This window comes from Vitis riparia, chromosome 19, assembly GCF_004353265.1.
Source record: "Vitis riparia cultivar Riparia Gloire de Montpellier isolate 1030 chromosome 19, EGFV_Vit.rip_1.0, whole genome shotgun sequence".
Classification (NCBI taxonomy): domain Eukaryota; kingdom Viridiplantae; phylum Streptophyta; class Magnoliopsida; order Vitales; family Vitaceae; genus Vitis; species Vitis riparia.
In genome coordinates, this window is record NC_048449.1 from 1979363 (window position 1) to 1995744 (window position 16382).

At 34.0% G+C, this 16382-nt stretch overlaps 1 protein-coding gene across 1 annotated transcript; it reads left to right on the plus strand.

Annotated features, from left to right (window-relative positions):
• Nucleotides 1-8830: 8830 nt before the first annotated feature.
• Nucleotides 8831-16014, plus strand: LOC117909472 (protein DJ-1 homolog B-like). The gene is made up of 8 exons (XM_034823516.1): nt 8831-8983; nt 9087-9287; nt 10286-10435; nt 11288-11470; nt 13459-13536; nt 14774-14974; nt 15048-15188; nt 15567-16014. The coding sequence occupies exons 1-8, from the start codon at nt 8855-8857 to the stop codon at nt 15771-15773; spliced, it is 1290 nt and encodes a 429-aa protein (XP_034679407.1). The 5' UTR covers nt 8831-8854; the 3' UTR covers nt 15774-16014.
• Nucleotides 16015-16382: the final 368 nt, after the last annotated feature.

Consider the following 16382-nt stretch of genomic DNA (forward strand, 5'->3'; position numbering starts at 1 on the left):
TTGCATGCTCGGAATGAAATGTCCAATCATATGTTAAGGATAATCAATTATGAAGAATCAACCGTTTCTTTGTTTTAAACCGTTACACTGATATGTGAATTTTTCTACATCAACTTATGGATCAATATAGATTTTCACTTTTTAAAACCTACAAGAAGAATCATTCATGATATCTAATTGTATATGATCAGCTATGAAAAGGGTGTTTTGATTTTATAATTAGATTGAATATTCTATGACTATTCTTATACCTATTTTGCTCTAAAATATTGATTGTGATAACTTTTTCTTACATATGAAAGACTCCTAGAAATTGTGGTTTTTTATTAAACTATGGAGATGCGTGTTCTATGAGCAACTTTATCTTTAAAAGGCATTTGATGTATAAATAGTTATTCAATACTTGCATTTTTTTTTATGTCGACTTCTCATTGAATATAACACATGCAAGTTCGATATTTTAAAATAAAAGAATATGATTGTGTGATATTTATGCTTGATTTTATAGTAAAATTTATAGTATAAAGTCAGTTTAGCCTTCCCCTTTATGAATTTATTGTGTTTTAGATGAAGAGATAAAAAATAATAATCGAATTGATTATTTTTTTTAATAAGTGAATTGAATCAAATCTTAAATAATTACCATTAAAGCCAAAGCAATTTATGAAGAGTTGAGGTTGAATATAATTTTACAATAGATTTTAAACCTTTAATTTTTTTTTTACCAAAATGTTAGAATTTGGTAGGATTTGAATTTTTTTGAAATAGAAAGTGATCATAGAGTTTTTCTTTTCTTTTTTTTTCAAATTTAATTGGTTTCCCTCCCATATCATCCTTGTCATCGTCATTAATGCCCCGTTTCTTATACTTTATTTGAATCAACATTTTTATATATATTTTTTACCCATTTAAAATCTACCTGAAATGTCTAGAACAATTTTGTTGAATAAATTTTTCATTTTTAGTAAATTTATATTTGGTAAGGTTTTTTTAAGCTTATTTGGATATGAAAAATTACTACGTCCTTTTTAGTAAATTCCTATATTTTTTTTATTTTTTATTTTTTTTATAAATAAACATAGTGATGTTGTATTTGTAAATTCTTAAAAAGAGAAAATGCACGCCTATTACTTGAAAACCTTTATTGTATTTTCCATTTTAGTAATTGAGTATAAATAAATTAACATTAAATTTAAGTATAATATTTTTCCTTGTAATTTGAAAAAAATTATAAAACCAAAACTCTGATTTCTTTTGTTTCAATTGGTAATTCGTGATTATCAAGAATGATCCATGGTTTATAAGACAACTGATCGATTCACACGTCATACTTTTTTTTTTTTTATATAATATTTAAGTAAAAATCGACTTTAATTTATCTCTTTACAAATTTTCAAATAAAAATATAACAAATTGTCCTTAAGCTTATAATTAATACATTGGTCATAAATTGTTATGAAACTTAGAATCCATGTATAAATACGATTACCTGATATTAAATTTCGTTTTGATATTGAAAATCAATTGGTATCTAGTGAGAGGGTAGATGAAATCTTTTATAATATTGGATATCCTTTTCGCTTGGGTGATCATCATTGGGCTTAAGATAATAAATTAATTCACATGTTATACTTATTTTTACAATCTTTTAGTAAAAATTGGCTTTTATCTTTTGATAACTTTTCAAATAAATTTTAAATTTTAAATTTAATTTAATTTTAATCATTAAAAGCTAATTAATGTCTGTCATGTAAGAAAAGCCTCAAATTAAAATTAGTGTCCAATAATAAATTAAAAATTTTAAATGAAGTTATTATTTTTAAAATTAATTATGCATATAATGGCGCACGACAAGACAGGATAAGATAATACCTTAACTTGTCCTTAATTATAAAAAATAAAATAAAAAATTCAATGAAACAATACAAAAAAAACTCATTCTATTGTTATGCAAATCCTTCCTCCAAAAGAATCCTTTTATATTTTTACTCAAACCCATAGCCTTAACTCTATTGCCATATTGATGTCCAATTAGGATAAATAAAATATTTTAAAATATTAAATATGATCATCAATCCATTTTGATCGTAAGAGACAACAATCCACCCCACAATACGAAGCTTTCCATGACGGAACCTAATAATAATTGTCCATTGCCTTTAAATGACTTATTTTCAATATTTTTTTACACATTTCTTCTTTCTAATCATCTTCTATTTCATAGCATTCTCTATCATTAATTATAATTTATACCACTCACTATAAAATATAAAAAGAAGAACTATTTACAAACATATTTACTTAAATTTAATTAAAATACAGTATAAAAGTTTTTTTTTAAATAAAAATAATTAGATTTTAAATGGTACGGTAGTTTATTTAATTTAATATTAATTTTTATATTTAAATAAAATAAGTGATACAAAATTTTAATATCCCTATTTTTATACCATACATGCTCATAATAATGGAATAATTTAGTTCTACCAAATATTTAAATCTTGTTTTTATAATTTACAATATTTGGAAAACCATATTTTATCAAGCTTTGAAGTATTTTATATCATGATGATTTTTTTATTTTTTTTATAATTTTTTTTTTTATAACATCTAAGGATATTATTTGACAATTTATTTATGGTCCACCTCAAAACTAAGGATGACAATGAGACGAATTTTTTCGGTATTCGTTTGCATATAGCGAAACAAGTTTGAAATTTAAATAAGTGAGTTTTGAATGAATTTGAGAATTTTTTAAACACCCAAGTTTCGTATGGATTGGGGTATTGTTTTGTTTCACCCTGCCCCAATTATATATAAATTTTAATTTTAAAAATTAAATTAAATTATTATTTTTCTATTTTTAATATAAATATATATACAATAATAAGATATATATATATTTTAAATAAGTTATTATATTATTTTAATCATTTATAAAATATATTTATTTGAATGTAATTAAAATAATTTAAAACATATTAAAAGTAATTTCAATAAAAAGTTAAAAGGGTTTGGGTGGGGCGGGTAGGGACGAGGTGACCCACCCCGAATTTGTTCCCTTGTTATCCCTCATTTAATCCCAAGTTTATTTATGATAACTTAAATCAATTAAGTTTGGAAAATGTTTTTCCATTTTTATTTTTTGAAATCAAATTTGGGTTTTTCTATTGGCAATATTTATACCATCATACCTTGATAGATTCCAAGACCGACACAACTAAGCTATTTTCCTTAACAATTTTTTGAAAAATATTTAAGTGTTTAAAGTGATGTTTAATATAATTTGAAAATATAAGAACATTATCAATATATACTAAGGAGAAGTTAGTATATGAATTGAAAATGTCATTCATTATATTTTGAAATTTTGAATGAGCATTCTTCAAATCAAAAGACATCACATTCATTTATAACGCTAGAATGAAACAGTGAATACAATTTTTTACTTATTATTTTCATGAAGTTGAATTTGTTAAAATCTAGGCTTCATATCAAATTTTGAGAAAATTGAAACATTATGAAGGTGTCCAATAATATATCTCTTGTTAGGTAATGGATATCTTATCAATTTAAAAACAAAAATGTTTTCTCAAATTTTTAGCTCAAAGTCATATGATTAACGCTTTGTACTATACCTTTTTTATTTTGCCCTTTTGATCACTCTTGGTTTTTTTATTGGGGTGATGAAATAAAATATTCGAATTTATCACATTAATGGATATCTTAAAAAAACAATTTCTTCAAAACCAAGTTTTTGTTCTTATTGTAGGGAATTAAACTGAATTCCCAACCCGTGAGAAACAAAATTAAAGAAAACACACGCCAAAGAAAAGATAATCACACGCACAAGACAATATTTACGTGGTTCGGTAATTTGCCTACGTCCACGGAGTTGCAGGGATATCACTATTATCAGGGAAGAATTCAGAGTACAACCTGGCGGCTACAATATTCTCTCTATATATATAACACGACAACCCCACCACACTAAAAAACCCTAATCATAAAGGGTGGTTCCACAATGGGCTAAACGAACCAACAGGCCTCAATAAATTTCCATTAAAAAGCCATGCAATATTATTCGGGTCGGGTCGTCAAATTGGATCAAACAAAACTAGGCTCCACAAAGCCCAACAAATCTCCCACTTGGAGACTAGTCCAATCACCAACATCAAACCGCTATCCTCCAAGAAACAATCCCTCATCCCTACAACTCATCCTCCTGTTCTCAAGCTAGAAGACCAATTGAAGCTGCGCACAACTTCAACTTCTCAATAGTGACACCCTTAGTCAACATGTCTGCAGGGTTCTTAGATCCACAAATCTTCTCAAGTATTACCAGTTTATCCTCAACAAGATAACGGATAAAGTGGTATTTTGTTTGTATATGTTTCGACTTTGAATGAAAAGCCGAATTTTTGGCAAGAAAAATTGCACTCTGACTGTCACTGTGTAGAATGCCCATCTCCTGCTTCTTACCCAATTCATCTAAGAAACCATGTAGCCAAATCATCTCCTTTCCAGCTTCAGTTGCTGCAACATACTCAGCTTCTGTAGTAGACAAAGTAACAATCTTCTGTAGATTTGAAACCCATGATATAGCTGTACCACCTAGAGTAAAAACAAACCCAGTAGTACTCTTTCTACTATCAATATCACCAGCAAAATCAGCATCTACATAACCTTGCAATTTCAAACTTGCACCTGTGAAGCAAAGACATGTATCTAATGAACCCTTCAGATATCTTAGAATCCACTTGACTGCCTCCCAATGCTGCTTTCCAGGCCTACTCATGAATCTGCTCACAACTCCCACTACATGTGCAATGTCTGGCCTTGTACACACCATAGCATACATCAAGCTGCCAATAGCTGAGGCATAGGGCACCTTGCTCATATGGTCCCTTTCTTCTTCTGTCTTCGGTGACTGTTCTTTGCTTAGTTTGAAATAGCTCCCCAAGGGTGTGCTCACTGGTTTAGCTTCATTCATGTTGAACCTACTGAGAACTTTCTTCACATACTCTGATTGTGAAAGCTTCAATGTACCATTAGCCTTATCTCTAATGATTCTCATACCAAGGATTTGCTTTGCAGCTCCCAAATCCTTCATTGCAAATTGTTTGGACAATTGCTTCTTCAGATTATTAATCTTCTCAATGTCAGACCCTGCAATAAGTATATCATCCACATACAACAGTAATATGATGTAAGAATTGTCAAAAGACTTAACATAGCAACAGTGATCAGCTTCACATCTCTTGAACCCAATTCTATGCATAAAACTGTCAAACTTCTTGTACCACTGTCTAGGAGCTTGTTTAAGGCCATACAAGCTCTTTCTCAGTTTGCAGACTAGACTCTCTTGTCCCTGAACAATGAACCCTTCTAGCTGAATCATGTAAATGTCTTCCTCCAAGTCACCATGAAGGAATGCTGTTTTTACATCTAACTGCTCAAGATGTAAGTTTTCTGCAGCCACCATTCCTACTACAAGTCTGATTGTTGACATTTTCACAACTGGAGAAAATATCTCTGTGTAGTCAATGCCCTCCTTCTGCTGGAACCCTTTAACAACTAATCTGGCCTTGTAACGTTTACTACCATTATGCTCATTCTTTATTCTGTATACCCACTTGTTGTGCAAAGCCTTCTTTCCTACTGGCAATTCAGTCAATTCCCATGTCTGATTCCCTAACAAGGAATCCATCTCATCCTTCATGGCTAACTCCCACTTGCTTGAATTCTCATCTTGCAAGGCTTCATCATAACACTCTGGCTCACCGCCATCAGTCAACAGGAGATAATTTAAAACAGGTGAATAACGCTGCGGAGGTCTAATGTTCCTGGAAGATCTGCGAACTTCAACTACAGGTGTACTTAGATCTACCTGTGAATTTACATTCTCCTTATCTTCTTCACCCCCCTTCTGGACAGTACTTTCAGTCAATTCATCTAAGTTGACAAACTTAGATTTCTTTTGATCTATCTCTGTAACATCTGACACTACAGTTGACCTGTCCTTGTACATAACCTGTTCATTAAATATCACATTTCTACTTCTGATGATTTTCCTGTTTTGTTCATCCCAAAACCTATAGCCAAATTTCTCATCACCATAGCCAATGAAAAAACATATTTTTGACTTTGCATCAAGTTTGCTACGAGCATCAGAATCAATATGAACATAAGAAACACAACCAAAAACTTTTAAATGTGAAAACTTCACCTCTTTACCGCTCCAAACCTCCTCAGGAAGTCTGAACTCCATGGGAACTGATGGTCCTCGGTTTATCAGGTAAGCTGCAGTGCTAACAGCATCAGCCCAAAAAGTTTTTGGTAGTCCAGCATGCAACCTCATACTTTTAGCACGCTCATTGAGAGTTCTGTTCATGCGCTCAGCCACACCATTCTGCTGTGGTGTCCCAGGAATGGTCTTCTCCATCCTAATTCCCTGTGCAGCACAATACTCATTGAACCATCCATCTATGTACTCTCCTCCATTATCTGACCTCAAACATTTTACTTTCAAACCTGTTTCTGTCTCAACCATGGCCTTCCACTTCTTAAAAGTTTCAAATACATCAGATTTATTTTTCAGAAAATAAACCCATACCTTTCTACTTGAGTCATCAATAAAAGTGATGTAGTACCTTGAACCTCCTAGGGATGCAACCGGAGAAGGCCCTCACAAATCAGTGTGTACTGGTTCCAATTTTTCAGCCTTCGGTGTCCTGCCAGTTTTCAAGAAGCTTACCTTTTTTTGTTTTCCTAAGATGCAACTTTCACACATGTCAAAATCAATGAATTTCAATTCTGGTAGTTTTCCTTTTGACAACAGCATCTTCATCCCTTTCTCACTCATGTGACCAAGTCTACGATGCCATAGGCTTGTATCAGTACTTGCATCAGCAACTGCAATTGTGTCTCTTGGACATGAGGTCATATACAAAGTACCGGTCTTCTTTCCACGAGCCAATACCCTAGCTTCCTTTGTAACCTTCCAAGTACCACCAACAAATAGTATTGCATGTCCTTCATCATCAAGTTGTCCAACAGAAATTAGATTCCTCCTCAGGTCAGGAATATGTCGAACCTTCTCCAGTAACCAAACAGACCCATTGGGCAACGATATCCGGACGTCTCCCAGACCCACAACATCCAAGGCTGAACCATCAGCCAAATACACCTTACCAAAATCACCTGCAACATAATTCTGTATGATTTCTCGGTGTGGAGTGGTATGAAACGAAGCTCCTGAATCCAAAACCCAATCATCAAGTGGACTGTCTACTGCAAGAAGTAATGCATCATGTACCTCTTCTGTTACAACATTAGTAGAATCATCTTCATTCTTCTTCTTAGGGCTTTTGCATTGCCTTTTAAAGTGACTTGTTTTCCCACAATTCCAGCATTGTACTTGTTGGCCTGCTCTAGATTTGCTTCTGTTCCGATTAGAATTTCTGGAATTTGATCTACCCCGATTTGAATATTTGTCATTACCTTTGCCTCTTGTCTCAAGGTTTAGGGCAGAACCAGATCCTGAGGTTTCACCTGCATCTCTTCGGCGAATCTCCTCAGCCAAAATTAAATCTCGTATATCATTGTACTTGAGCTTTTCCTTTACCGTAGAATTGCTTACTGCCATCCTCATTGCCTCCCAACTGTTTGGTAAAGAAGCCAAGACGATCAGAGCACGAATCTCATCATCAAAATCAATTTCTACAGACGACAATTGATTTGTGATTGTATTAAATTCATTCAGATGTTGTGCTACTGATGCATTCTCTGTCATCTTCAAATTGAACAACTTCTTCATCAGATGCACCTTATTGTTTGCGGACGGCTTTTCATACATATCGGACAAAGCCTTCATCAAATCTGCTGTGGTCTTCTCCTTTACAACATTATGTGCAACAGACCTAGACAAAGTTAACCTAATAACTCCTAGAACCTGTCTGTCAAGAAGCGCCCATTCCTCAGCCTTCATACTCTCAGGTTTTGTCCCCAAAAGAGGCAGATGCAATTTCCTCCCATAAAGATAATCTTCAATCTGCATCCTCCAATACGCAAAGTCTGTGCCATCAAACTTTTCTATTCCAGACGCCTTTCCTGCTTCCTCTGCCATTGCTCCCACTCAAACCTAACCCTAGGCTCTGATACCAGTTGTAGGGAATTAAACCGAATTCCCAACCCGTGAGAAACAAAATTAAAGAAAACACACGCCAAAGAAAAGATAATCACACGCACAAGACAGTATTTACGTGGTTCGGTAATTTGCCTACGTCCACGGAGTTGCAGGGATATCACTATTATCAGGGAAGAATTCAGAGTACAACCTGACGACTACAATATTCTCTCCCATTAAAAAGCCATGCAATATTATTCGGGTCGGGTCGTCAAATTGGATCAAACAAAACTAGGCTCCACAAAGCCCAACACTTATTCCAATTCCTCCGAATGTCATCTTGTTATCAAGAACTTATTTTCCTTCAGACAAAGAATTCAAACGACCTCTCAAATTGCTTAAGAAAAAACTTTAGAAACTTTATCCTAAAAATAAATTATTTTTTAAGAATAGAATTGAGGTGTTTTAATTTTTTTTTTTATAGCATTTAGAGTAATATATTTGAAAAAAATATGAAAAATAATTTTAAAAATTTTGCATTTTATTTTTATGAAAAATATTTTAGAAAAAAATGTTTTTTATTATGAGTTTCCAATATATATATATATATATTAAAATAATTAAGAAATATTTTAAATTAATTTTTTTGAGAGACCATTTCCATTTTCAAGCATATCCACAAGCAAGCAGCCACTGTAATGCTTCCAGCAGCACGCGCGCTATAAAATGGCTTTACGCCACCTCACTCCACTGAGTCCACTCTCTCCCTTCACACGCATCCCTCCAGGACGTCGTTTCACTCAGAAGCCCTTCTCTCTCTCCGTCTCGGCATCCATGGCTTCTTCTTCTCGTAAGGTACTGATTTCTTCTTTGGAGAAGAAGCGCTTCTGCCTGTCAGATTCGCAATTTGGATAATTTTTTTTTTGGCTTTGTTTTTTTTCTGGTTTCCTTATTATAGGTTTTGGTTCCGATCGCCCACGGCTCGGAGCCGCTGGAGGCGGTGATCACCATCGATGTGCTCCGGCGAGCTGGTGCCGATGTGACCGTCGCTTCTGTGGAGAAGCGGCTTCAAGTTGATGCGTGCCATGGCGTGAAGATTGTTGCGGATGCCCTAATTTCTGACTGCGTTGATACTGGTTTCGATCTCATTTCGCTGCCGGTATTATCTCTATGTCTATCTCCCGCATTTTGTTTGGTTGCTGAGAAAAAGGAATTGGGATTTTGAATGTTGAGTATTGAGTTTGTGGATATTTGGGATCCGAGAAGATATGATATTTCTACTGGATTGGGTCTGTTATAAAGTAGCCGAATTGGTAAAAACTAAAAAGTCGTGGTTTTGAATTTTCATTTCCAGAAAGGGAGAGTTTTAGTTAATACATACATTTTCATATTATTATTATTGTTGAAAACAGAAAAAATTGTTAACTACGCAGAAGATCAGTTGGTAGGATGTTTTGGCCTGAAATGCGGTGTTATTGAAAATGTTAGATCTTTATTTGTTTTTCTTCTACCTTTTTATTTTATTTTATTTTTTTGGTGTTCTGAAAGGGCAGACAATTTTAACAAAAGAAAATGATGAGTTTCTGGGACGTTACTTTTTTCCAAATTTGGAAAATGGGATGAGATTGATTTTGTTCTTGAGTTTGGTGGAGCGAAACTCTTTCCCTTTCATCAATGCTTATCCTTGTTGTTGATAACTTGAGTTTACCTCTCAATTGAAAGTTTTGGTATTTTTTGGTGTGTTTGGATGGTACTTTTATAGAAGAGCTTCTGGAGGTAACTTAATAGTAGAATTTCTAGTTAAATTTTTATGATAACTATCTATGTCAACCATTCTGCAAGTTTATGGATGATGTTTGTGTTAGAAACATCATGTAATTTATGTTTGGGGAGGGAACATGTACCATCTCCTTTTTGTGTGAGGCTGAATGGGAACATTTGGAGTTGAAAGGAAATTGTTCATTTATAATTGTACAATATTTATACTATTCAGGTAGATATCTTAACTATGACACCTGAAATAGGCTATTGAAATTATTTTGACTGCTATCAGAATTCAGAACATTTGGATGAATGTTCTCTCTCTGTGTATGTGTGCTTGTTGTGAGTTTGGTCTGTTAAAATGTTTTAGATTGAAATTGGGGCTTTACATCACAGGGAGGAATGCCAGGTGCTGCCACTCTCAGGGATTGTGGCATTCTGGAAAGCATGGTAAAGAAGCATGCTGCTGATGGGCAGCTCTATGCTGGAATCTGTGCAGCACCTGCTGTGGCACTTGGATCATGGGGTTTGATGAAAGGTTTGAAGGTAAGAAGCACTTGATTGGTCACATATCAATATTTTGTTTCTGGGTTTTTGCTGTTATAACCGTTGTCATTGTTGATTGGATGTTAATGACGGACTAGCTTTGATGTAGAACCACTTTGGGGGATGGTTGTCTAAAATGAAATTGGTGGGCTAGGGATTCACTTTTTTAGGATTTAAGGAGAGACAGGGAAAAGAAAATAAAAGACAGGAAAGGAAAAAAGATAGAAAAGTTAAAGTTTCACTAAGGTCTTCTAAGAATCTCACCCAAAAGAGAAACAATGGAGCATGACTATTGGGAATTGCACAATATGCTGAAAAATTGGTATTATTTATCGATCATCAATTAATCTCATTTTAAAGCAATTAGCTATATTTATAGACTTTAGAAATTCATAAAAATTGAATATGACCATGAAACAGAAACTTCATTTATTTGCAACTTGTTAGGAATCTCATTTTTTCCCTCAAATCATGACACTTTCCACAAAATAGAAACTTTTTAAAAATTAAATTTTTTATGAAATAGAAACTTTTAGAAATAAAATTCTCTTTTTTTTTCCATAAAAAAATAGCTTTTGGAAAATAGGACACTTGAAGTATTGAAACTTGTTCCAATGGCGAATTTTTAAAGAAAGTTCTATAAATTTAAGTGAAGACTCAAATAACCTTTTTTTTTTTATAAGTAAAGAAAAGTATATACTAGAAAGAGGCAAGACTCAAATAACTATTAAACTTGACTTTAAATAACTTAGATCAGAAAATTTTTCTTAATTCTTCGTTTTCTTCCTTGTATAGCACTTGGAGATTCACCTCATCGAGTTTCTTAGTTGCTGCAATGTTTGTTTTCAATAGGCAACCTGTTATCCATCATTCATGGAGCAATTGTCTTCCACTGCAACTACAGTTGAATCAAGAGTCCAACAGGATGGCAAAGTTGTGACGAGTCGTGGACCAGGCACTACTATGGAGTTCTCAGTCTCTTTGGTTGAGCAATTATATGGAAAAGAGAAAGCTAATGAAGTTTCTGGGCCACTGGTATTTAGTTTCTGCTTTTGTCCTTTATTTTCATTGATTATATTTTACATGTGCATCAGAATATGTGGACTTTTCTGGGAAAGTTTGGTCTGATAAAAATTCTTAAGTTTTGGTGATAAAAATTATTGATGAATCTAAGGAATAAATCTGTCTCTCAAAATGACTTGGTGGGAGTGTTAGGAAGGGTATTAATGATAATAACTGATACAGTGCTTTACTTGGTGCTAATGAAGATTTTAGAAAGTGAAAAATTGGTAAAATAAAGTTCCTGAGGATATAATCTCTCCAGCTATCAAGCTTTTGTTCATTGAGTGCAAAATGGTAAGAAGACATTTATGAACTTGCTAGAGTGTGGCAAAGGACCATTTGATATATAAATTACGTTATCCCCTTCTTGGCACTTTTAAATATTAATTTTATTTACTTATCAAAAAAAAAAATCTAAATTATGTTAGATCATAGAAATGGATGTTTAGTTTTTATATTGGTTACAAACACTTCTAGGATGGCACTGAAATATTTGTTATGTTCCTGTTGAAAGAGCATATAATAATGTAATCGCATGTAGATCCTATCCAATATTTAATACCTTAGTCACCCAAAAGCTTGATAGCTTGACAAGATATTGCTAGTGGTTGCTTGTGTAAAAGTGGGATAACCAGGCATGATAGTTCTGTTTGAATTTTTTATTTTATTTTTTGTATGACTGGACGTATAGTTCATGCCATTGTTAAAATATGAAATGTATTGTTTGTGATTTTTCACTATTTTTTGCATGTTAAAGCATACAAAGTTGCTAGTATCTAGTTGAATTGGGGTCAACTGATACTTAATCGAACCTATACTTGAAAACATGGTCCCTGGACTGGTGCACATGAAGAGCACATCTCAGATCTAATGCCTCATAATATCTCTCAGATTTGTGCTGGTGTGAAAGAATTATTCTTTCTATTAAACTGGTAGGTCTATTTACCATTGATGTTGTATTTGGGCTCCAGAACCTTCAAAAGATGTGGATGAGGGAATTTCTGGAATCCATTTCATTCCCCCCTCTTCTTAACCAAATAGGAGAGTCCCCAAAACTGCATTTCTGTCCAAGTATGTTTCTACCAAATTGATTCACTGCTGTCTGTATTGCAGTCCAAATCTGTGGTTATTAATTTGATATAATGTTGCATTGACTATATTCAGATAATTTTGTCTTATGGGAACAGTTTCTGGTGTTTACCTGAGTCCAGATGATAGTTTACAGTACCTTGCATATTATCAAATTTTGTAATAATCCTTGAAAGAGTTTTGATAGATTTTCTGGTTGGACAAGTGAAAAACTTACAATGTGTACGTGTTTAGGTTATTCTTGCTCATTGTTGCATGTTGAGTTGTTACCTTAAGTTGATGTTCAGGACTCCTGTTTCAGCCCTTGGACCCTCATCTTGAATGAAGTAGTGCTTTAGCTTCTGTGATTGATAATTGAGAGGTTGTAGCTGTATATGGTGAGGTTATGGTGTTTGAACTTGTGGTTGACTAAAACATACATGGTTGAGGAAGTTACTCTATTGAGTTGGCGGCAATAGCAATATTGTGTTGTGCTCATATGTACTTGTATGCTCCTGTCCTAATTTAATGTGATATGTCATTACTGGAACTCTCTGATGCTGTCTGCTGTCATAAGCCTCGAGTGATAATCTTAACATTCACCATAATGGGATATTTGATGCTGAATAGTTGGAAACTGTAGTGGTTTCCTATCAAAAAAAAAGAAAATAGTTGGAAACTGTAGCTGCTGCCTTAACACTCAATTTATAGGCTAAACTTTTGCTATTGTTGAACTGCAATGCATGGTTTCTGGAAACATCTATCAACAAATAGTCTTGACTTACATATCTGTCGACTCAGTTACACTTCTGCATATGCATTTCATGTTATTCATGCTCTTGCTGTTCTGTAGATTCTGTTGTAACAGACATCTTCCCCCCTGGTATATTCAGGTGATGTGTTCCAATCTTGGGGATAAATTCATCATGGCTGAGCTAAATCCGATTGATTGGAAGTGTGACAATCCTCAGGTGAGATTTTGATAGTTTCTGTTATAATTTTTTAGTGCTTCTGTTTTTTCTCCTATTCTCTGGCCTGTTGACTACCCACCTCACAGCTACAACCCCAAGCACACCCATAACCGACACACTTGCCCAAAACCCACCTTCTGTGCCCCCTTTTTCTCTCTCAAGTTGCCATACAATGTGCAGATTTTGGATGGTGCAGTTATGAATGTTTTGAGCTCTGCATCTCTTCCTTTCTTTGTTTTTCTTTTTCTTATCATTCTTCTCCTTCATCAGGTTATGCTTGTTATATCTTATTGCTGCATGATTTATCCAAGCATTTGGTTTTAGTGATGTCTATTTAAAACTGCATGCATCTCTGCTATATGCATGGTCATGTTTCACTGATTGCCATGATATCTGCCTGTATATTTTTGGCCTTTTTTTTCACTTTGTTCTCCACTGTTCCTCACCATATCTCCCTTCTTTACTTCACTTTTCCAGGGCTTTGTATTCTGCTTCTTTCTATGACTGGGCTTCAACTTGGCCTCTAAAATTTAAATATGGTTTTCTGTTGTGGACACTTCCTGCTTTTTATGTTTTTATTCCATTTGTCTCATAGGAACCGCTAGTTCCTTCACATTCTAGTTTTCTAGTTGCACAAAAGTAGAATAAAATGAAATGGAAAAAAATAAAAATAAAAAGGAGAAGAAGAGGTAAATGAATGGGGATGTTGAAGTCTTTTAGGATGCCTTTTATTTTATAAATTTCTGGATCCTTCCGAGCACAAGATTATCATGCTTAATGTCTCTAGAATGAAACAGCATTATAAAATTCAATATTTAGAGCCTACATTTCGGGTTCGATGATATCACCACAAATTTAATATATTTTATTGTTCATCCACCCAAATGTACAATTTTTATATCTCTCAACTCCACAGGCAAGTGTGGTTTGACTAAGCAGAATTAAAAGCTGTTGCGTTCATACTGTACTTATATATTGCTTACATGCAAGTACAAGTTGCCTAAGTTCTGTATTTCCTTTTCTTAGGCTCATGTGACTTTTGCATTATTTCTAAAATGAAACTTGCATATTAATACTGCAGATATTCTTAAATAATGAGATGGTATGGAATCTGATCTTCCGCTTCTTGTTGTCCACTGTATAATTATGATATGTCTCATAACTCCAGATATTTTCACCTAATTGGAAGCAACTGTTCTTTGTGAGTTGCGGATAATTAACTTTAGTTTCCTTGCAGATTCTTGTGCCTATTGCTAATGACACAGAAGAAATGGAAGCTGTTATAATCATTGATGTTCTGCGTCGAGCAAAGGCAAATGTTGTGGTGGCCTCTGTTGAAGACAAATTAGAAATTGTGGCTTCACGAAAAGTGAAACTAGTGGCAGATGTGCTTCTTGATGAAGCTGTTAAACTTTCATATGACCTAATCGTCTTGCCAGTAAGTTGGGTTTTTCATCTCCCATTTGTCATTACCAACCAATTAAGCTTAATCTTATGCTAAATATTTGCAGGGTGGAATAGGTGGTGCCCAAGCATTTGCCAGCTCAGAAAAACTGGTGAATTTGCTAAAGAATCAGAGGGAGTCAAATAAACCATATGGAGCAATATGTGCATCCCCAGCTCTCGTCCTGGAGCCCCATGGCTTACTCAAGGTAGCATCGTTTACTGATTTTTTTATTCAATATTCTCATAATTGGGACCAAATTCTCCAAATTATTATTATTATTATTATTATTTTAAAAAAAAAAAAAAAAAACTATGCATGAATTCATCAATGTTATAGAACCGGATTTTATAACATATTCATAATTCTTGAATTAGGCATTATTTATGCTAATGGGTTCCTCATATATGTCACCATATTTATTCCCCATTTTTTTATTAAATTCTTGTCAATATTCTGCTTTACCATGTCCCATATATTTTCTGAATTCCAAATTGTTCCTTCTACTGAATAATTCTTGAACTTCAGCTTTAGATTCCTTATATTCAGTGCTTGTAGTTGAGAAATATAATCTGCTCTTATCCAGGGAAAGAAGGCCACAGCTTTTCCTGCAATGTGTAGCAAGCTGTCCAATCAGAGTGAAATCGAGAACAGGGTTCTGGTTGATGGCAACCTCATTACCAGCAGAGGCCCCGGAACTTCCATGGAGTTTGCACTTGCAATCGTTGAGAAGTTCTTCGGCCATGGTAAAGCACTAGAGCTTGCAAAGGTAATGCTTTTCTCAAGCCAGTAAAGAGTATTTCCCCCCTACTACTGCTGAAGTTAGTAGAAAGACTGAAATGAAAATCTGAATGCATATTTGAATATGTCGTTCAGTTCACGGCCATGCACAGAAGTCTTGTTTATAAATAAACGAGCTTCAAATAACAGAACTTGATGTATGGTTTTGTATAATTTCATATTATAGTAGAGAAGATCATAGTTAATCCGCCCAGTTGTAGCTCCTCTTTCTGATGATATTTCCAGTTTATCCTGAGATGGGAGTCATGATGGATGCTCTGAACCAATGTTTGAGTAACAGGTGCAATGACACTGAAGTAACCCATGCCATACTCCTAAGAAAAATTCGAATGACCTTCAACTGAAGAGAGTACCTATACACCTATACCTTAAACTGACATAGGTGGGTAGGTAGGGAATACCTAGGGGTCCATGCCTTTTTATTTTTGGTTTCTTGTATACATCATGTATACTTGTCTTTTTAATACGATTGCTTTTATCTATCAAAAAAAAGGTAGGGAATACCTAGGGGCACAAGACAAATCTCTCTGAGGAACTTGACAAAATAGCCCCATAACTTTGGGAGAAGGGATGCCTCCTCATAAAGGGGGTCATAGGAACT

What these genes read in the sequence shown, in the direction of transcription:
- LOC117909472 (XM_034823516.1), top strand. Translation starts at nt 8,855, where the DNA reads ATGGCTTTACGCCACCTCACTCCACTGAGTCCACTCTCTCCCTTCACA. An exon ending in TCGATCTCATTTCGCTGCCG is followed by an intron (nt 9,288 to 10,285) that starts GTATTATCTCTA and finishes TTTACATCACAG; the next exon opens with GGAGGAATGCCAGGTGCTGC. An exon ending in ATGACCTAATCGTCTTGCCA is followed by an intron (nt 14,975 to 15,047) that starts GTAAGTTGGGTT and finishes AAATATTTGCAG; the next exon opens with GGTGGAATAGGTGGTGCCCA.